The sequence below is a fragment of the Arvicanthis niloticus genome, chromosome 1 (assembly GCF_011762505.2).
Source record: "Arvicanthis niloticus isolate mArvNil1 chromosome 1, mArvNil1.pat.X, whole genome shotgun sequence".
Taxonomy (NCBI): Eukaryota; Metazoa; Chordata; class Mammalia; order Rodentia; family Muridae; genus Arvicanthis; species Arvicanthis niloticus.
The window spans coordinates 150730176-150753423 of record NC_047658.1 but is presented as its reverse complement, the minus strand read 5'-3'; the positions used below and the strand labels follow the sequence as shown (position 1 = coordinate 150753423).

Sequence of the window (23248 nt, the reverse complement as noted above, 5' to 3'; positions counted from 1 at the left end):
ATCTGTCTGTCTTGGAACTAGTTCTGGCCTCAAACTCACAGATATCCACCTGTCTCTGCCTCTTGAGTGCTGGAATTAAAAGCATGAGCCACCATCCTGTCTGAGTGTTCTGTTTTGTTTTATTGCTTGTTTGTTTGATTGTTTATTATACCAGAAGAGGGCATCAGATCCCATTACAGATGGTTGTGAGCCACCATGTGGTTGGTGGGACTTCAACTCAGGACTTCTGGGAGAGCAGTCAATGCTCTTAACTGCTGAGCCATCTCTCCAGCCCTTAGTTTTTTGTTTTTAAGTCTCATTCTCCCTTTTATATTTACATTTATCTACTTCAATCCCCTCCCCCCTTTTAAGGGGCTAGGGAGATAGCTTAGCTGTTAAGAGCACTGTTTATTTTGTAGAGGGTTCAATTCCCCAGCACCCACATGGCAGATAACAACTATCTGTAACTCCAGTTCCAGGGGATTTAACAGCTTTTTCTGGCCTCTTTGGGCACCAGGTACAGATATACACACAGGCAAAACATCCATATACATAAAATTAAAGTAAATTAAATCTTTAAAGAGGAGCAACACATTTTTATACAGTTGGGACATCTTTGTTTTTGTCCTTGATTTTTATTTTTCCCAATCTCCTGCTCTCTTCCCTCCATAGCCTCTCCCTTCTCTTCTTTCTCCTTCTATCTTCAGTTGTTTCTCTAGTCTTTCTCTTTCTCTGCCCACTGTCTTCATTTCATTCACTTATTATTTCCATGTGTTCCTTAAATAGCTTTTAACTTCCTAACAGTCTTATTTATTTATTTAACTTGCTTTGTAAACCAGGCTGGCCTCGAACTCAGAGCTCAACCTTGCTCAGCCTCCTGAGTGCTGGGATGAACTGCCAGCGCCACCACAGGCTGGCTTCACTTCATAACATTCTAAAGTAGTTTTTTTTTTAAACCATTTTTCAGGTCCATGATCATTGGTAATACATTACCAGGCATTTAAGAAATGGATGAACTCCTATTCACAGGTGACTCACAAGGTTAGATCAAAAGGATATAAACAATCTAAACAGATTCTTAACAGTCAACAAGATTGAGACACTAACCAAAAGTTTCCCCAAAAGTCAAAACCTGGGACTAGATGGATTCGTTGCCGAGTTCTATGAAATCTTTAAGGAAGAGATAATACCCAAGCTCCTTAAACTGTCCCCTATGATACAAGGAACACTAGCAGGTTCATTCTGCAAAGTCTGCGTTACCTTGATATGAAAACTGGCTAAGAGCACACACATTTTTTAAAAAAAAAATTATAAGCCATTTTTTTCCCTGATGAACATGGAGACAGAAAAAAATCCTCAGTGCAATACTTGCAAGCCAAACTTAAGAGCACGTTAAGAAGATTATGTGTGGTGGTTAATGCCTTTAATCCCAGCAAACTTTTTACAACTCCCACTCCCGTGTTAAATATTGACTTCCTGCTCCCAGACCAAGCTTGCTTCTGTTTCAAGCTTCTTATTTTAAGTTGGTGCAGAGGCTGCCCCTGCAGAGTGACTCAAGCTAAAAGCCTATCATGGGCTCCCTTCCCACCCTGCATCCACGCCACCATTCCAGCAATTGGATGTCTATTCTACTCCAAAAATACTTCTCAGATGCGCCCTTCCTTTTCCATTCCCATTGGAGTTTTCCAAAGCCTGGATTTAGGCTTCCAACCCTTGTTGTCCCCTCCGCCACCACAGTAACTTTCTTAAATATCGAGATTTCCAGACTCTCACCGCCTCCCCTGCATTTTTCCCTCCCACTGCCCACTCCACGCCCCTTCATGCCGGCCGACATTGGCTTGGAAAGTTCCTGAACACTTGAATGCTGTGCTTTACAGATTGCTCTCCTCTACACCACGACCCAATCTGAGCTCTGCCTCCTGCTCCATAAGCGTTTGCACTATTTAGACGAAAATAAAACGCTCCCTGCTTTGCCAGGGGGCCTCCCTCCTTTGAGAAAGCTGGCGACCAGAGCCGACATTCAAGGTCACGGGGAGGGGAGAGGGACTGGGCTGGCTTTGAACAGCTCAAGACGCTGCATCCCTTGGAAGCTCTCCATAGGCCCCACGTGTGACTGCAAAGTGCACCGACTGGCTTCAGGGGCTGCGCCTCCTGATTGGAGCGGTGCGGGCAAGAGCCTCAGTGCGGTCACTGATTGGCTGCGCGGGGTCAGGCGCTGTGGGCCAAGTGAACGCGAGTGACTCTGGGGCCAATGCTGACCGAGAGTAACCCCGGGAGGGGCCAGCACGCCTGCCCCTGGCTTTTCCTCGTCCTAGCTGGACTTTGCCCCGCAGGCACTGGCAGACGGCCAGGACTTGATGAAGAGCGTTGCATGCTTCTATTTCAGGCACTCAGCTTAACCTGAGTTGGAGTTTAGTAGGGCTCCGTGTGAGGTCACTAGGATAGTAATTTATGATGTCATATGACTGTGTATGTGTGTTTGGCCAGAGTCGGGTAGGGGGTGCGTTAGTGATCTAGGGAGGTAGTCACACTGCCTGCTCCTGGAAAAGGCAAGGTTGGAAGCATGGTTTGAGGCTTTGGCTAAAGGAATCTTGGCTAGTGGAAACACAGCTTCTACTTTACTCCGAGGGGGTCTGGCCTTCCCCGAAAGCAGAAAGAAAAAAAAAAGGGAGAAATGTTATGGTGAATGGTGACACTCTGTCATTGCTGCTGTTGAAAACTGCTCACTCCCAAAACAGAATCATCACAGAAGAAATCCCATTCCTGTGTACACAAATCGACAGAAAGCAGATGCTAAAATATATACACAAATGTGCAGACACACTATTTATAGAGGCCAAAAGACGGGGAGGACAACTCAACTGCTCACCATAAATACAATGGATTGTTAACCATAAAGAGGAATTAAAAACTGACTTATGCCAGTGTGAAAATGTTAGGAATTTATCAAAGAAGATGAAATCAAAGAAATGACTTGTAGACCAATTTAAGTCAGTAGAAAATGTATTAGCTGGCTGGTAACTACAGTCTTGAGCCTTTCTCAGGGTGAGGTGTTTGTTTGTAATTAATTTTATGTATACGAGTACACTGTAGCTGTGTTCAGACACACCAGAAGAGTGCATCGGATCCCATTAGAGATGGCTGTGAACCACCATGTGGTTGGTGGGAACTGAACTCAGGACTTTGGGAAGAACAGTCAGTGTGCTCTTAACTGCTGAGCCATATCTCCAGCCCTCTCAGGGTGAGCTTTTAAGCATACACACACACACACACACACACACACACACACACACACACACACACACACACACAAGCAAAACAAAGCATGTCTTTAGTTGACACATCTCAGCAAGAACAGTTAGTCAGAAGGGAAATTACAGAAGCCAACGAGCAAGGCTAGTGCATTTACAGACTTCCCAGAACCAGGGGCTTTCATGAAGTAGGTCTTTGTTTTCACTTTGGCAGGTGGCACTGCCTACGTGATGAGTTTGATGACCTTAATAGTACTTCCATCACCTCGCCATGTTAGTTGTGTTAAGATTTGGAAGCCAACTAAGGTCTCGGGGCCTGTTACAAAGACACACACAGAACGTCATGCTTGGAGGCTTCCAAACACACTGTGTGGCTGTTTTTCTGACATAAGCAGAAGGAACAACCGATTCAGAGACACAGCATATTGGTTGTTGATACAGTGGGAAGGCCACGAGGAGTCATTTGAATGGGTATAGTGTTTCCTTTTGAGGTGAGGATAATGAAATTTTCTTAAACTAAAGACAGTGAGGCCCAGCATAGTGATGAACACCTTTAATCCCAGCACTAGAGAGGCAGAGGGGGGCAGTCTGTGTCTAATAGAGTGAATTCCAGGACAGCCAAGGATACAGAGAGAAATTGTCTGAAAACCAGATGATTCATTAATAACTAATAATAATAATAAATGGTGGAAGCTAATGGATTTATAAGTCTATAAATCCATGTGCTGTGGATTTGTGAGCTTTAAAATGGTGCTTTTATGTCATTAATTTAGTTAGGTTTTGTTTTTCCAGTGTTGGGGACGTAATCCAGGACGTCTTACAAGCATGACAATAGTTGTGCCTACAGTCATCAGCCCTAAACATAAACAAAAATAAACAGAGCTTTATTTTTAAAGTGTAAGTTACTTCCACACCAAGGAATGCAGCTTCAGTTAACAGGAGTAACTAACACAAATAGACTCAGAGAAGAATTATTCTTACCCTCACCCCTCCATTTCTAAAGAAAAAGAAAAAAGAAAAAAAAAATCGTAAGAATACAGTCAGGCGTGGTTCTGGGCCTGCCATGCCTTTCACAATCAGTTTTCTCTCATTTTCTGTTCTTGTTCATGAAGTCTTTCGCAGCTTGACCCTGACTACTCATTGTTCCTGGTGGGAAACGGCCAAGATGCCAATGGACTCTTAGACGTCCCCAGCACCAAAATCACCATGAGTCAGCACAGTACACACTGCCCTTTTGTGAGCTCTCTGCTGTCTGGGCAGAGCAGGCTGAGCTGGATAGTGTGGGAGGAGTGGTCACCAGAGGAGGAGGGCTCTTTCTGCCTCTGGCAACCTCAGGGCAGAATCTCTGTCCCTTGGGGAGCTTATCATTGGGATTTATGGCGTGTGCTCAGAATTCATTGTACAAAACTCAGTGCTCTCTTTGTTGCATAGAACATTAAGTACGGGTCACCGAAGAGAATGCCACTGTGACATTTGACGCCGAGTACCACTGTTGAGGTGCGGGGAGACATTTGCAATGGAAGCTGCCCTTTCGAGACTTAGAACTTTACAGGAGGCCAGACTGTAGGAATTGCCAGCACTGTTATGTGGTCTGAAAGGTGGGTGTAAAACTTGGGTGTAGTAGTCACAGCAGGAGAGTGAGCTGGGTTGTTTGGTTCTCAGAACACAGTAAACTCATGCAGGGAGAAGGTGCCCGGATTCTGTGGCGCCTGACTGCAGTGCCACCACTCCTGTTGCTTCTAAATGAACTCAGCTATCACTCGGATCAGTCTGAGATGCTCCCATCCCTTGCTTCTGATGTGAGAGGAAGCATCCTCCAGCCTTTAACTTAGTGCCTGACCAGAGAAATGGTACTGGCGTTATCATCGCATTGTCCAGCCTCCGAGCTTGCCTTTCAGAAGGTGCTGCATTTGTGTTTGTCACAAGCCCTTTCATTTATAGAGAAGACAGTATTTGGATTTCCCCAACCTCTGTAATTTGATGAGGCAAGATTATCATCTCACAGGCTACATTATAGCAGCTGCTTTTGATCACATGCTTAGGTTTTTTTTTTTTTTTTTTTTTTTTTTTTTTTTTTTTTTTTGAAGTCCAGAAACTACATTACTGTTGAATTGGAGTACAGAAGGCAGAGTGTCCTTTGATTGATTTCACCAGTGCTTTCTTGGTACATTTGCAATCCAATCTCAACCTCTATTAGGACTAAAAACAATACAACACAAAGTGATCTTCTCGTTTAATGTTTATTAGACATGATCCATAAACCACAAAATCGCACTTTAAAAATGTATGGTTACTAAACCAGGGCATTGTGGTGCACACCTTTAGTCCCAACACTCAGGAGGCAGAGGCCTGTAGATCTCTCTCTCTCTGAGTTTGAGACCAGACTCTTTCTACAGAGAGAGTTCCAGGACAGACAGGGCTACACAGAGAAACCCTATTATGAAAAACTAAAAATTAAAAAAAAAAAAAGTATCAGCTATCATGGCTTGTATATGCTTGGCTCAGGGAGTGGCACTATTTGAAGGTGTAGCCTTGTTGGTATAGGTGTGTCACTGTGGGCGTGAGATTTAAGACCCTCATCCTAGCTACCTGGAAGTCAGTATTCTGCTAGCAGCCTTCAGATGAAGATATAGAACTCTCGGCTACCATGCCTACCTGGATGCTGCCATGTTCCTGCTTTGATGATAATGGACTGGACCTCTGAACCTGTAAGCCAGCCCCACTTAAATGTCCTTTATAAGAGTTGTCTTGGTCATGGTGTCTGTTCAAGGCAGTAAAGCTCTAACTAAGACAGCTATCTTAGTGTATTTGCTCAGTTGTGCAACCATCACTACAATATAACTTTTGGAAATGTTCAGTATTTGCCATAAAAGAGGGCTCATTACTTTCCATTCTTCTCTGGTCCCTGGTAACTCCCAATCTACTTTCTGACTCTAGATGTGCCTGTTTCAGACACTTCATATAAATAGACTCCTCTTGTGTCAGAGTTGGAAAAATGCTCTACCTTGTACTTTATTGTTATGGCTGAGAAATTCTGCATTGTATTCATACATTGTGTTTACACATCCTCTGATGGGCGTTAGGATTGTTTCTGCTTTTGCACTGTTATGTAATACAGGCATGGACATTCATGCACAAGTTTTTGTGTGGACACATCTTTCCACGTCCTTAGGGTAGATGCCTAGAAGTGGGCCAGTGGTCTGTCCTTGCATGTTGCTAACTATCTGAGAGATGGCCGATCTTCTTTCCAAAGGAGACATACAATCTCAGCTTTCCATCAGCAGTGAGTGTAACTATCTGGTAACTATCTGCTCACATCCTCAGCAACACTTACTTTTTACTTTTACTCTTTATTACAGCTGTTTTAGTGGAGATGAGGTATTTCAGTATGCTTGGTATAGGGTTGAGGGCTGCTAATACCAAGTACCTTTCCATGTCCTTATTGCCCATCTGTGGTGGGTCTTCTGTTCATAAATGTCTACTCAAATAACTTATTTTGAGTACCAGATATTTCTTCTTGTTATCTATTTATTATTGTAGCTCCATTGTCTTTTTCTTGTTGGCCTGTAAAGGTTCCTTTGCTGTGGGTCTAGCTCAGTAGTACAGCTCTTGCTTCCCATGTGGGATTTGGCTCAATTCTGCTAACAGCACTTCTTCACAGATTCTCAGCACTAGGCTCTCAGGCATCCCCATCTGCCTTTTCAGTTTCCTGACATTATCTTTTGAAGGTCTAAAGACTCAATTTTGACGGAACCTAATTCATAATACTTGAAAATGTTTCTATTGTCATATCCAAGAAATTGCCCTGACCCATCCTATGTAACGGGAGGGAGGTGTACACCAGTGTCTTCTCCCCAGAGATTTTTAGCTTTACATAATATATTTGAGTTCATAGTTGTATGTGATATGATGTAGTGGGCCAAAAATAGTAACAGTTACATGTGGATATTCACGTGTTTGACTCTACTGGAAGATTCTTGTTACCAGCCGAGCCATCTGGATGCTTGTTAAGTAGCAGTTCATTGTAAATATACGGTCTGCTTTCTAACCCACTTGGCCTGGTTTATACACTTTTATTAATGGCCCTTTAAAGAAAGTTAGAAATAAATTTCATCCATCTTTGTGTGTGTGCATGTGTGTGTGGGGTTTTATTTTTTTCCATTTGTCTATTCTTGGTCTCCTGAATTTACCTGTGAACGTTATGATCTATATATTCATCCACCTCAAGGAAATTTACTTGGTAAGGATTGCCTTGAATTGGCGGGTCTGTTTGGGGGAAGCATTACCATCTTAATATTAAGGCTTCCAACCTAGAATGTTCTTTTTCCTTATTTTCTTTCCTTCTGTTTTCCTTCAACAGTACTTGATACTTTTGAGACAGGGTTTCACTATGTGCCTTGGCTGACCTGGCACTATGTAGATCAAGCTGGCCTCATAGAGATCCACTCTGTTATCCCCATTAACCCTGGGATCAGAGGTGTGACCACCCAACCCCCTTCTCCAAGCAGAACCCTGGGGCACTTCTTGAGCATGACACCTATTGCTTTTGCTTTTTTTGTGTGGCAACCCAGTTCCAGGTTGTTGTTAAATTATTCATTGCTAGTTTATGGAGGTAAATCTGCCTATTTCTGGCAGTACATCAACAGCCTCCAATAGTTACATGTGTGGCTTGATTTTATTTCTTCCCCTTTTCCCGCCCCGTTAGACATCTCGGAGGGCATTTCCTGGTTTTTCTGTGGAAGGAGAAAACTGGTGGCCATTGGGCATTAGGTAATTCACTCTTTATACTTGTCTCTATCAGAATCTTTTAACTGTTTCTTTTCTTTTTATGATATGGTTTAATTTTGCTAGGACCTTAACCTTCTTTTAGCCTCTCCTACAGAACAACAAATCCCAACAGAAATTATTGCTATCTTCTGGGGATGTTTACCCTTGAACAAGGAGAAGCAATCATTGGCCTGGCTCTTAAGGACTGGCAAAGAGTCAACATACAGTCCCTGACTGGGGTATTCAGAATTACCAAGTCCTATAGAGTTGCTAGGGAACACACCTTCACTGACTCAGGGTCTCCTTCATGCTAGACTGGGCCTCCAGGCTGTCCCTTTTACTTCTTTAAATTTTGAGGCAATCTCACTAGGTTGCCCAGCAGGCCTTGAATTTTGAGGTCCTCCTTCCTCACCTTCTCAAGTAGCTAGAATTACAGGCCTGCACCATGGCCTTGCTAGAGTCCTTTAGAATGGATGTCTTAGGTGAAAACAGACTCAGGAATTGAGGTGAACTGGGGGCAACCACCCTGTGTACACTGACTGGGAGCTTGGTCCTCCACATAGCCTCGGAGGACACAGAAGAGGCTAAGGAGAAAAATAAAATGAGGGAAAATGAGCCTCTCCTTTCCCATCTTGTGATTATGAAACCCTCCCTGGGTGGCTTATTTTTTTAGGGCATCAGCACTTTCAGAGTCTACCTGTTCCCTAAAGACAGGACCTTCCTGAGATGAACGAGAATGAGCAGGCCTGTCCAAGCCAAGGTACCAACTGATGATGTTTCTGATCAAATGTCAACTGACTACTAGTTTCCTGTTCCCAGAAATGAACTTCAAATAACCCCAAAGAAAGGCAGGGAAGGTTACTGGGGTATGACTCAAAACCTCATGGCTCCTAAATTCTTTCTCTTGTAATTTTCAAAACAGGGTTTTTCTGTGTAGCTCTGGCTGTCCTGAAACTCACTCTGTAGACTAACCTGGTCTCAAACTCCAAGAGATCTGCCTGCCTCTGCCTCCCTATTGCTGGGATTTAAGTTGCATGCCACCACCACCCAGTTCCTGGGAGACTGTATCATAGCCAAACCAGTATGAGACATTTTGCAGTCAGATCCATTTCGTTTTATTATGAACAAACACAATCTCAGATGAGTAGAAATTCTTTCAGAGTTGGTATTAATGAAAATTATTAGATTACAAATAACTACTGTTGCACATAATAAAGGAAAAATCCCACCCAAGGAAGGAAATGGAGTCCTGCATGTTTTCATAGCAGTGAGTATACATTATCTAACGCATCCATTCAACCTCTGAGAAGAATGATGTGGATTAACAATGTCATCTGGGACATAGGCACATGTCAAGTCCATGGTGGACAGTTACTATAAAAATGTGCAGGACTTAAATACTCCTCTGCTGAGGATCCCCAAATGCTTTATAAAGAGCACGTCCTCATGCTCACACCTACCCATGGAGGTAGGTCAGGAATATTATTATCCCAGTTTCACAGAATACTGAGTCACATTATTGTTAGGCAACATGCCCAGTGCTACGGTTTGAGTCTGTCCCATAAGTCATGGGTTGGAAACTTAATCCCCGATGCAACAGTGTTGACAGCTGGGTCCGGTAAGAGCTGATTAGGCGGGGAAGGCTCTTCCCTCATTAACATCCTTTATCCAAGGACTGAACTCATTATTGTCAGAGTGGGACTGTTACAAAAAACTGAGAGTTGGTAGGCGGCCCTGGCCTTCACCACCAGTGTTACACGGCCACCGTTTTCTTAACTTCCTTACTCACCTATTTCAACTAAAGAAGACACTCAGAACACTAGCAAACCCGGAAGAAAAGCTTTCACTTTAAATGCTACAACCAGCCTTTAAATCTTAAAACAAATAACAAAAACCTACAAATCGCGCACGTTCAAATTTACTTCCCCCATCCACCAGCTATGGGCACTTCATCAAAACAGCCCTAAGAAAAGTTCCCCAAATGAAGACTCCCCCCCAGAGGCAATACTGCAATCAATGTCCAGCTAACCCTCCAGCCAGGCCTTTTGGACCCTGCCACATTTGCAGGCTCTCCGGTTTTAAGGGATCCACGGAGGGAGCATAGGCTCATGAACAACACTGGTTAGAAAAGAGGTAAGGCACCCAAGTCAAATTTTAGCGTGTCCACGAGGCAAGGACTGTTAGAAAACTCACTCAATCAGATCTTAGTCTCTTATTAACATGTCACTTGGTTTGAGCTTTAAAATCTTGATAGTAGTGTTTCTTAGTGAGCTGGTACAACCTTACCGACAGGTGTTATTTAACGGGGTCCTCAGCCATGGCATGATTCAGATCCACGGGGCAGGCTGAGAGCTGCTTTTATTGTTCACATTTGATTTAAGTGGGCACCGGATAACCAGTGGAACTAAAATCACTCAAAAGGCATTTCCAAGAAATAGGGCCACAGGTCAGCAAATATGATCTCCCAAGAATTCTATTTCAGTGAACAGCTGAAGGATAAGGCTACTTTCAAGTGGGCACACAGAGGCTCTAAAGCCTCTCTAGTCAACTAACACGGGAAGGCTGTTCCCTCCAACTGCGGCATTTGGTATGCTGCACAGCCGATCTTAATACAGCCAGGCTATTGCATTGCTGCACAAAACCTTTTATGCAAAGTCCATGGCATCTCAGATCTCCTACCCTAGCCAAAGCTTTCAAACTGAGGCACTTAAGAACACAACCTTGATTGGTGTGCTTTCCACTTAGCCAACACGGTCTCCCTTCTATAAGCACCACAGCATCACCCAGGAGGACGGATTAGCCTGAGAAGCTTTGCTGAGTGCAGGCAGCATAGAGCATGCTCTGCCCTAACTCACAGGAAGCATGTCTTGCGCCAACCAGACCATTTATTTCGGAATGACTGAGGAGACAAAGAGCCTCTCTGAGCCAGGGATGTTTCTAGAAAGTTGGCCAAACTTTTTCTTTAAAGTTTAAAGAGTGTCAGAAGCCTGGGAGGAATAGAAGCGGAGAATCTGAAACCCACCAGAAAGGGATAGCCTTCTCTACCTACTACAGATAGAGGTTGCCTCTCTGCATGAGAAAGCTGCTGGGACCCCACGTCTTTACTGCCTGTAAATATCCAGGATGTTTCTGCCTAGAGGGAGACTAAATGTCAAAGAGGAAAAAAGAAGAAAAAAGAAATACCAAAAGCCAAAACAAACAAACAAAAAACCCCCAAAACAAAACAAAAAAAAAAACCCACCCCCCCCCCCCCAAAAAAATGGGAAGGAGAGAGGCAGATGTGGCAAGGCTAAGAGATTTCAGCCGTGCCTCCCAGAGTCCTACCTAGTCACAGAGCTAGTGAGGCATGAGTCCACACTGCAGGGGAACGCCTTACCACAAACAGCAGTGGGGCTGAAGAAGGGAGCTAAAACCCTAACCTGCTCCCCTAGAGCACCCCAAAGCCCTGAAGTCCCTCGGCAAGGTGCCCCCAGAAGCTTTGAAGCTGCCTACAGCTACTTCCAACTTCCCTGTCTGCGGCCCACAGTGGGAGGAAGAAGGCATTCGTCATCTTTTTCAGAGGGAAGCACTCGTTGAGTGTTTATAGGATCCAGGACAGACTTTATGTTTTTCGGTTTTAACTGTGACTCAAGCTCAACTCTTAAAATCCTTCCACTGTTGGACGTATGGAAGTGCCACAGTTATCCTTAATTTATGGAGCAACCAGCATCTTAAGAGGTGGAAGAATAGCAATTAAAAGGATCTGGGGTGCAGCTCACAGGACACACTCATCCCATGAGCGACTGCCCTCACGGATTCCAAACACGCCTCACTCGAGGGCCCCTTGCTCTGCACGTCCTGCTAATGGTTGTTTTTTTATTTTAGACAGGGTCTCACTATCTAGCCCTGGCTGGCTTTGAACTCAGAGATCCACCTGCCTCTGCCTCTTAAGGGCCTGTGATTTAAGGCGCATGCCGCCACGCCTGGCCCCAGGTCTTTGTTACTAAAGGAAAAGAAAATCTTTATTTTAGTAAAGACCACTTTTCCTACAAATTATTTCAGTTTACTATTATTCTTTTAAATCTTTAGCCTAAACTACACTGAGATTTGATGTGTTACCGTATTTTAGTGTCACGAAGTTTCATAGTTGTCACCTACTCAGAATTAGGAGAGGAGGCACGCTGTGTCCAAAGGCTCCCGCACCTCTGCCAGACAGAGCTGAGCCTGCTCACAAGAGACCCCCCTCTCCCACAGCGTTGATGAATCACAGCCTGCATGTTGACTTTGACCCCTTAAGATTTACCTGCTCTACAAGCTCTCTGCCAAATAAAACTATTTTTTTTTTCCAGTCCGTCTGGCAAAGCCTGGGCTAAAAATAACAGGAGAAATCTCTCAAGATTTTTCTTGTATCTCTAACTCAGAGCAGCTTAAGAAGAGTTGGGGGTGAGGTGTGAACCTTTACTGTAGACCCTTGAAAAGTTGGTATATTCTGGAAGGCGAACACTGCCCTACGGCTGAGTGGCTGCTGGCTTGGGGGAGGCAGTGAGAAACGAGGTCATCGGGGACAAAGCAAAGAAGAAAAAAAAAAAAACAATGGGAAAAGAAAACAGAAGGGAGATCAGCTTAGCATGGAGAGGAAGAGCTGTTGACTTCCAGTATCTGTCCGTTTTACAATACTGTACCAGAATGGGTTAACGTCATCATTTTAGCATCTGGGTAGCAATACTCAGTAGTTAATTAACAGAACAGTAAGCCTCTGCCAAGCTGGCTTCTGGAACGAACTGGAAGACCCCACACTCAGCCGCTCTTGCAACTTCCGTCTCCAGTTCTCTTAATCCTGGCTAAGACAGCAGCCTTAGAAACTTTCTTCCGGTCGTAAGCCAGGCCCAGGGCAGCCATGCAGTCGATGAAGAAGGTGGTGAAGTTGATGTGCCAGCGGTACTCACTGGCAGAGTAGTCGTAGGGGAAGGCATGGTGGTAGTTGTGGAAGCCCTCGCCTGCAACAGAAGCAAGGAGAGCAGTCAGGGCGCTCAGTGATTGCTGCTTCCTCCTCTGCACACACCTCTTACCCAGTGGGCTCCTCAGACTTTGGGGACTCAGGACTGCAGGTGAGTGAATGGCTGACCCATGTTTCATTTACTCTGAACAAGCAGACACCACCAAAGGCATTGCAGTTCCGTTTATACGCTGGGATCTACCCATCTTGTCCAAGTGATTCCATTTCTAAGAGGGTCTTAGCACTGTAGAGTATAGGGAATTTATTCCAAATATAAGTTAAAGAACATGAGCACTAGTGGGTCTCTGACATAAGTTAAGTCATAAAGAAAATATTTTTAAATTTATTTTTAATATTTGTATGAGTTTACCCACGCGCACATGTATGTCGTAGCATGCAGGAGTCGGTTTTCTCCTTCTACTATGTGGGTCTCAGGGACCAAACTCAGGCTGGCCAGGTTTGGCTGCTAAGTGCCTTTACCTGCTGAACCTTCATATATATCTCCAAAGTGGCTAAGTTCATTGAGTGTTCTACCAAGATATATAAGCACTAATCTGAACAGTGTCGTTAGATGACCAATAGTTCTTATTGGGAAAAAAAAAAAAAAAAAAAAAAAAAGCCACAGGTTTGCATAGGGAAACTATAACAAGGTATTTGTTGAACTCTGTTCTCAGAAGGAACAGGAACATGTGGTTAGAGGTGGCAGATGTTTATGCATCCTGACAACTGGGACTGGATTTATAGCTTGGATCCCACAATCCTAAGATCACGTGATCTGGCAGGATTCCCTGAGCAATTTTGTGGGAAGGGGAACTCTAGCACGAAACAGGAGAAATAAGAAAGACAAAGGACAAGTGGGCAGAGGGTGGCAGGGTGAGAAGGTGTGTGTGCTGATGGCTGCCATACAAGTGTCACTCATAGATAAGCCTCGCCCAAGTACTATAGAGATAAAAATGCTATCCTTGTACATACTTGAAATGAACTGCACTGAATTAGAACTTTATCTTTTATACAGCATGGTTAAATAAAAACATGAGGTTTATACTCATGGAGATGACACTACTTTTCTATTTATGACCCCCTGCCCTGAGTGAGACCTTCCAGAAATGGAAGAACTCAAGAGGGCCCATTAAAGGTACATTTTCACCCTTTCCAGAGAAGTTAGGGCCTCTCAAAAGGATTCCCCCCAAAAAATTACCACAGTGGGAAATATCAAAGATTGGAGCATTGTAATTCCTCCCCGGCCCCTGGCCATGTATCTCCAGTGGCGAGCCACCAGATGTGGTCCTGCTGGGGACTCACCCACAGCTCCCATGGAAACCAGGATGTTCTCCCGAGAGCTAATGTTCTTGTCGTAGGGGCGGTACCCGTAGAGGTGGGCAGCGCTGTTCACCAGCCAGGTGGCGTTGAGCACCACAGCGTACCGCAGGAAGGTGCTAACGCACAAGCTGTTTACAAAGGTTTCCCCCCAGCAGTACCAGGGCACCAGCGTGGGCAGGATGAAGCACATCAGTAGGAGACCCGGCTTGTAGTACCTGCAATGACACATTTTAGAGTTCCTGGAGAGAGAATTCTCACACTCCCATGGATGGTCCACTCCCTGCAGGCAGGGCTGATTTTCCCCCAGTCCCATGAGCAGAAGGAACCAGCCCCAAAACTGTGGTGGAACATTTGAGAGCAAATACTGTTAACTCACTGTTTAGATGGGGTGATGAGGATGCAACAGATGACTCGATTATCCCCGTTGCTTCCTGGGCTGCCTTAGTCTGTCTGTCTGTCTGTCTTTCTAAAGATTTATTTATTTTGTATGTGAGTACACTGTTGCAGTGGGATCCCATTACAGATGGTCGTGAGCCACTGTGTGGTTGGTGGGAATTAAACTCAGGACCTCTGGAAGAGCAGACAGACTCTTAACCGCTGAGCCATCTCTCCAGCCCCTGCCTTTGTGTTTCTCTCATGACCACCGGAATCTTCACTTAGCATGTGGCCATGCCTCCATTTCCTGCTACCAGCATTCCTAGCTCTGCTCCCCTACCCCCAAACTGTACCCCCAAACTATAAGCCTCTGACCAGACAGCAACATCCTCAGGTACACAGATCACAGATACTTCCAAGGGAACTGACTCCCTGTGCTCTTCAGTAACCACCATCTTCCCCTCACAGCGTAGGAAGTCCCCTGAATCTAACTCCTTGTTTTCTCGGCTTAAGTCTTTCCTACCACCTAACTTGTGCCCTTCCCAAGAGTGGACAACACTCCTGCCTCAGGCTGCTAGAGAACCCTTTAGTAACTCGGTTGCTAACTTAACTACTTAAGTCTGCGTGGAGGAGTCCGTAGGAAGGATACGGGCAATATGTCTTCATGGCTTGTTCTCTCTCACACCTGGGACTTCAAGCAGAGGGCTGCATTCCCGAACATTTAGCTCACCACACTGCCTGCACAGCCTCTCTCTGGAACACTCGTGACGTCTCCATGCAGCTGTGGCTTCAACGCCACTTCCTCCTAAGCCTGTTCCCTGTTCTTTGTATCTGTCTAGTTTAGACAAATCCTGACTTGCATGGCGACTCTCAGGCTACCTGACTTATCACCCTGACTGCAGTAGGCCACTTAGTCCTTCTAGATAAGCTCTCTATATAACATCCAGGTCTGGCTTCCCCCACCTAGGACAATGGACAGGGGTTTTGTTGTTTTGCAGTTCATTGGTTCTAATAAGATAATGCACACAGAGAAAAATCAGTTTATCTCTGTGGCCTATGGGATGTTAAAATACATTTTAAAATTGACCTGAACATGTAGACACAGTAAGTCATGGCTTTTACTTTATAATGCCTAATAAAAACCTCAGACAATGTGAATGCACACTCCCAGGGGTCCATCCCCAGTTCCAACGCACCTCCTCTGGAACATCACCAGCTTCTCAGCTTTTAGGTCAGACATGTCCAGTTTTCCACCCTTCTCTTTGACAGCTGGGTGTTTGCGCACAAGCAGCCAACCCACGTGAGAGAAGAAAAAGCCCCGGCGGGAATTGTGAGGGTCAGCGTGTGTTTCTGAGAACTTGTGGTGGGCGCGGTGATCTCGGGCCCATTCATACACATCATTCTGGAAGCACAGGAAAAAGGAACCCATATTGAGAAGAGATGCTCTCCAAGGAGAATGCAAGAGCCTAGACGTCTGCAAGGGGCTGAGACTCTCAACCCAACTCACAAAACCCTCAGATCAGGACTCTAGCTCAAGAATACACACAGGGTTGAGGTGAGGGGCTATCCTGTGCTTCACAGTTGCCTTAGAGGTACATATAGACAAATCACTTTAAAGACCCAGAGCAGAGGAACAGCACAGTCACTTCCTGAGGTTACAGGAAAGCAAGTGTGGGTAAGTCACAGTCCTCACATCTCATTAGCAAGATAGTGAATCTTTTTAAAGTTGAGTTTATGTGTGTGGGTACAGGTGCATACGTGTCATGACCCACGTGTAGTCACAGGACAACTTTTAGGACTCAGTTCTCCCCTTCCACAGTGCAAGATCAAACTTGTCAGTCTTGCACAGAAAGCACCTTTACCCAATGAGCCATTTTGATGACCCACATAAGCAGCTCCATAACCACTGACTGTGGGCCAGGGTGCACATGGTGTGCCTTGTCCTATTGCTCAGAGTTAGGTACAAGGCAAGTGGCCTGGCTTCTAGGGTGCTCCTCTGTAGAAACAGGAGAAACTTATCCTAACACCTTCACCAAGTGGCCGCCCTTTCTGCCCAGTATCGAGGCCACCATGTAGCCCCTGAACATGGGCACGTCTCCAAAGGACCTCTGGGCCTGTCTGTGTCCTGGCTTACCTCAAGAATACACCACTGTCTCTTCCTCTACTACTCCTCTGTACCCCAAGAACACTAGGCATCTTTTAAAGGCAAAGTTGCTATGCCAGAGATGGCTAGGCAAATCTGGTGAGCATCTCAAATCTTGACAAGGCAGGGGGGACTAATTTGGTTTCTTAGTTTCCTCTTGCTGCAAATTAAACCCACCAGTGGCTAGCTACCCTGTGTCCTTAAAGCTAAGGAGCCGTGAGGATCCTCTATCAGGTCTCCATCTTTGCTCTGATGTAAGCTTGTTCTTTGAAAATTCTTCCCACCTCAGCCTTACACCAGCCAATCTCTAGGTGTTTCCTCATCTGTAGAGGGGTAATAACAACGGTATCTACTTCCATTAAAAGAGCCCCAGGGTCTATGATATCCGTGGGTCTGTCCCACTGTGAGAGTCTGAGACAGCTACCTTAAAATGAATTGTTGCCCACTTAACAGGGTCAATGCCCAGCTCTTGTGTCCTTTATATTAAAGACCCACAGTGGCCATGCTGTGTGACACCGCTGGGGCCCTGAAATGGAAACTGACCCAGCCCAGCACACGGGGACTCCTTCTTATTTCCCTTCACAAGTGACTCTATTGTATATAGACTTCAGGACTTGAGTCTGCGCTCTGGGGGACCACACGGTACTAGAAAGAATAATGGCTGTCCTAGTAAATTATCCAGATCCCTGACTGCCCACCACTGGGTGAAGACAAGGCAGCAGCGGCAGCTTCTTACCTGGAACGCCATGGTGTTGGCAATGATGAGGAACAGCCTCAGGGGCAGCCGTGCCTTGTAAGTTCTGTGGCTCCACAGGCGATGAGCCCCGGCCGTTATGCCCAGGGCGCTGATTATGTAGTACAAATAAGCTGTAGAACCAGAAAGTTAGGTGTCACCAACAGGCCAGATCCGTAAGGGAAGTATGCCAAAGACAGTTTTCTGGCACTAGTCAACTTTTCAGTCAGCCTTTGGGTAAAGGCCTGGTTTTCCCTGCAGCTCTGGGATGCATTAATCTGTGAAACCTCATACATTTTACCACTTGGTACCAGTGGTCATCATGAGTCTGGGTATCCCTGGGTTTCATCCCAGGGCCGATCTTCTTTGACCTCTAGCATCCCTCTAAAGACTTCTGGTCAGGAAACTGCATTTCCTCAACCTAGAACCCATACCCAAGGGTAATTCTGAAGCACCAGCCAGAACAGCTTAGGCAAAGGCTAACTGGAAGAGGCAAGCAGTGACATACTCAATAGCTGACTATGCACAAGACTTTTAGCAGAGATGCAAAAAGCATTTCAACACTGTAGCAGTATAAAGGAAGTCAGATTTGCATAGTGGCACAAATATCACCAAGGACACTAATATTCTCATATTCTCCACACACCTTGAACAAGGTGAGTTCTATTGGTACCAAGCACTTCTATTGAATACACAGATTCTGGAAAGGTCGTTTGTCTACTGCTGGAAGGTGGGTTTTCCACCTGCCATCACTTGTTTCAGTTCTACTATCCAGCCCCTAAGATCTGCGTGCCCGTTCCAGTGTCTTGTTTCTCTCCCTGGCCATGGTCTTGTCCTTCCAGACTCTCACCCTGAATGTTAGACGCTCAAAGCTGGCAGATGAACCTGCTTCACTGTCCTTGAAGCGGGAAAGCTCAGGAAGTGCCAGTCCTGATATCTCACTGGGAAGGAGAGTGGTACACCCATCTGACCCCTCCACCCCACGTACCGTTAGCAGAACTAGGGAACAGGAGCCTTGGTAGAACCGACTAATACTGGCTCCCTCCCAAGGCACACACCAAGAAACAAAGGACCTTCACAGGCTACAGAACTTAGTTGCTACTGGAAACACCTCACACTGTACTAACTTCTGTGTCCTTCTGCAGTCAGATAACACGTTTCCTGAGAAAGCTCTCTCCTCCTTCCCAACTCCCGTCCCTCCTACATGACCCCAGGAAAGCAACCATGGGATGAAAGGCCTTCATACCTATGTCTGGAAAAAATCCTAGGGAAACAAGAGCCCTGCACCATGCGATGGCTTTGGGCAGAGCAGAAGACCCTCACTGAGCACCAAGGGAACATCCGCCACTTGTTTCATGCTACAGATGACCCAGGCAAATTGGATCCAAAAACACAGATGATGCTTGGGGGGGGGGGGTTTTGCAACCAACCATACAGGACACACAAACCTAGGCAATCTTAGACCTCTTCAGTCCACCTCTCAGTCTAGCAAATAAGAGACTTAGATCCCTCCCCTGTCTCCCAGAGAAAAGTGTCCACAACAGTGGATAGGAACCGTACCAGAGCTTTAGCTTCAGAAATGGGCTCGGGGGAGCTTTGTAAACTCTCTCTGCACTATCAAAGACGTCTATTCAGAGGTTATAGAGGCCACAAAGGTACAAAAGACTCTTAAAACAGCTGAGCCAGGAGAAAGGCTGGCAGGGCACACAACTAATCTAAAGAAGTATACCATTCCTACTTTTGACAAAGATGTGTTGTGAAGATTATGAGTGGAAGCTGGGTGGTGGTGGTGGTGCATGCCTTTAAAATCTCAGCACTCAGGAAGTAGAGGCAGGCGGATCTCAGAGTTGGAGGCCAGCCTGGTTCAGCCAGGGCTACACAGAGAAAGCTTATCTTGGATGAGCGGAAGTTTGGTACCTAGAAAACTCTCAAGGATCATATCTCACCACTTGTAGGACCTAGGAGGACTGAGGCAGAGGCATAAAGGCAGCTAACAATCAGACAACCAGCCTTTCTATACACTGCCCTCCAAGAGATCTTAAGAGTATGCCATTAATACCCATACTCAGACATGGTTCCAGAAAACCAACTGTTCTCAAGAGCCCCGTGCTCTTGGACTCTCTGAGAGCAGCAAGAGGCCCTGGACTACAGATCCAGTTCCTTCCTTCCTGGTCCAATGTTCAGTTGTGAAACCACCTGCAAAGCACATGGGTGCAGCTAGGGGGCAGCACTACCACCAACCTATACCCATGGTTCCCCCAGGAGCTGAGTTAGGCAGGTCAGTGATACAGGGGCACACGCATCACAATAGTCGGGTTGTGGCTGCTCCAGGCTCTCTTCCTGCCCAGGAAGTATGTGGTAGGTGTGATGTCTGAGGGAAAGGAGACACAGCACTACGTGAACACAGAAGAGGGGCAGCAGGCTGAACAGAAGGCGAAACACTCTGGTAACCGTATTTTATTCTAAAAATGGTTTGTTGACTGGCTTGTGCCAAACCGTGGTGCCATACACCTTTGCACTTAGATATACAGGGGCCTGCTTCATCTTTCTCCAGCCAAACCAGCCTAGTCTAGTCAGGCAGGGAAGTCCAAACAGTTGAATTTCTAACATCCTCTCTGTTCTCTCCTTCTCTCCCCCTAAACAGCATCCTGTGTCTTTGTCCCCTCACTGAACCCAACAGGTTGCCCACGAGGCCTGTGGCCTAGCTCTTGGCTCTAACGTCTCTGAGGCAGGGCCTGCTTCTCTTGTGGCAGGCAGAGCTGGGACAGGTGCCATCAAGTGACTCATAGAGAAAAGCTTGCTCAGAGACCTCAGCATCAACGTTGAGAGACTCTCAAGACTCAAGTCCCCCCATTCTAACACCACAAGGCTCTTTTCCCAGCCCAGCTGGTCCAACAAGAACCAAACAGAGATGGCCACTGCCTTGGGTCAGAGGCTACCTCTTTAAAGACCAAGGAGAAACCTGAGGCACTGGCCTAAGACAAGGGGCGCTGCTCACCAAAGAGGCAGGTGTAGATCTTGCAGGAGGGAACCAGTGTGATCCCGTACAGGGCTCCCAGGTGCAGCAGGGCCATGAGGATGATATTCCTCCAGACGTACTCCAGTTTGGGCGGGGGCCCCTCCTCATCCTGGTAGGTGGGGTCATATAGATCATCTTTTATTTCAGGCCGAACATCTGCTCCCCAGTGGTGAGGATTGTTTTCAAACTTCTCTCCGCCATTCTGCTGTCCCCCAGAAGGTGGTGCTGTGATTGTGGTGGTGGTTGAGTAAGAGCCAGAGATCTGCATTGAGAGGGGGTGGAGAATTAGGACTGGAGACGCGTGGGGGCAGCAGGGGGTACTTCCCTCCACTATAACTGCAGGAAAGATGCAATAGCGGCCATACCCCAGTGCCAAGGTTGCATGACTGTGGAGCGCACCATGAAATGGAACACTGAAATGTGCAGGCCGTAGGGAGTAAACCTTATGATGAAGGGGCAGGAGAGATGGCTTTATTAGTAGCACCCTTAGCAACTTACAAAGGAAAATCTGCGCATATCGGGGAAAAAAAAAAAAAAAGGTCAGGCTTTACTTTAAGAAACACAAGTTGTGGGATCAACTGTACTGAGTAAAAACCAGGTTATCACCCGGTCCAGAAACAGTCAAGGTTGAGCAACTCGGAAATGATGGCTAAATGCTCCCAGCTGCTCTGAACTCTCTCCAACCTTCAACAGCCACCCACCTAGAAGTCCAATCTGCACCCGCCAACCTGAGAGGGAGGGGCCATCGGGGGAAGCTCACCTCTTGCAGTATATGGGCCGGCATCTTGGCGTCGGATGCTGGGGTCACGTTCCCAGGGATGAGAACGTGCAGCGAGCTTCAGACCTCAGCGACAAAGGGTGCTATGACTAAGTTTCTGCAGCCCGCTGCGCGGTACAAGCCCTGGGCCAGAGCTGGCAGTGGGGTATTAATGTCCTGTATTTCCTTAGGTTCGTTGTATTGATTGATCAATGACCAGATAAAAAAGCAAAAGCTGGCTGGCCAAGCCAGCCGCGGGCAGAGATAGGAATAGGAAATGAGAGGACGCCAAAATCGCAGCTTGCAGCTACCGGTGTCCAGGAGTCGGAATACTGCAGACACCAACACCGCATTGTCCCATCCCTAGCCAGGCGGAGGGGGGCGATGCTAATGAGGCTTTCGTAAACTCTGATTAGTCATTGGCCGATGGGAATTTGGTACCACCTCGTCCTGCTGCTCTCATTGGCTCTGCACAATCTGCTGTTCCCTCTGCCTCCAGCTCCTCCCCCCCTCCTCCCTTCTTTTTCTGCTCTTGGCTTCTCACCCATCCCCCGCTGTTCCTCCACCCAGCCCCCACCCTGCCACGGGGGCGCTTCAGCGTTCTCTCTGGGAGAGAAGACCCAATCTAGCAGTGGGGGTTGGCTACCAGGGCAGGAAGACTCGGAGAGGTACCTAAAGTGGGAAAGCCACTATAGGGCCGACCACTCGCAACTCCATCCGGTCTTTGCATTTCCAGAGGCGCGTGGGAGGGGAAATGGCTACCACCAACAGAGAGCAAAGCTGAGAGGGGCCTCCCTCCCTAACTGGCGCCTCTGTAGTCCCTTTTGGAACAATGGCTCAGCCTTACCCACCAGCTCCAGGATGCTTATCAGATAATAACTCGGAGCTCTGGTGCTATAATCAAGTTTTCATAGATCTGTGGCTTGCCCATTCACACTAGGCTCGGTCACTACGGTCACTGTGCACACTCTGAGAGCACAGCCACGGTCAGTCGGCAGTGTTCAATCCCACCTCCTTAACCCCTACCCCCGACCTCATGCCTTCTGAATACATGTGGCACCTTTAGGAGACTCTTGTGTTATATTGGAAGTTTGCAGTTTTCTACATGAAAAACACCGAAAAGCATCTGGCCAAGGCACCCGTATGTATGTGGGATAGGAACAGAGAGTGGATATTAAATTATTACTGCAAGCCTTACTGACTGCGCAGTGGATACCTCTGTCCTTCCACTTTAAACTGGAGGAACGGGACATTAGGTACATAAAGAGATGGGACAAGCTGTTCACCGGCAAGTGTTGGAGCTGAGGTGACCTGCTTTTAGCCCCTGCTCAGAGGACCCTATGGCCCTTGAACCTTTGGGTGTTCTGACCTAAAATATCTCCCCCTTGCAGATCCATCTTCTCTGGGTCTGTGTTAACTCTATCAAGAGATAGAACTTCACGGAGTCTGATTTCATATCCAGGTCACCACATTACTGTATCACCCACCTCTAGGAAAAAGCGTTGATAGAGATTGGTCTTTTCAAGAAGAGAGATGCCAGGCATTTCCTGAGAACAAAACAGACCTCTTGCCTTCTGGTGTCAGGGGCTTGCCAACTTTCTGGTTTGTGACCAGACACCTTCATTGCTGGCCTGGCTCACTGACCATTGCCAATAATGCTGAACACAACCAGGTGTCCTCAGCAAATGGCTGGTGGCGGCTCAGAAGTACTGTGTGAAGTTATCTGGAGGTGCCACTTCCCCTTGGGTTGACTGTGTATGTCTGATCTGCTTGATTCTTTTACCAACTGTGGGGTTTGTTCTTTGTCCTTGGCTGTTAAAAACAAACTCCCTTAGACTGTGCGGCCTGTACAACAGATACTGGTTTCTCACCGTTCTGGGGGCTGGGTATCTATAGAAAAGCACCAGCAGTTTGGTTCTGCCACGAATG

The 23248-nt window shown here is 46.5% G+C and overlaps 1 protein-coding gene across 1 annotated transcript; it reads right to left on the bottom strand.

Moving 5' to 3' along the window:
* Positions 1 to 9088: 9088 nt before the first annotated feature.
* LOC117705777 (stearoyl-CoA desaturase 2) lies at positions 9089 to 21692 on the bottom strand. Its single transcript, XM_034498465.1, has 6 exons — positions 21323 to 21692; positions 20542 to 20824; positions 17547 to 17677; positions 15864 to 16069; positions 14275 to 14507; positions 9089 to 12973 (listed from the first exon to the last, which is right to left on the bottom strand). Exons 1-6 carry the CDS (start codon positions 21344 to 21346, stop codon positions 12774 to 12776), a joined length of 1077 nt encoding a protein of 358 aa, XP_034354356.1. The 5' UTR covers positions 21347 to 21692; the 3' UTR covers positions 9089 to 12773.
* Between the last annotated feature and the right edge of the window lie 1556 nt (positions 21693 to 23248).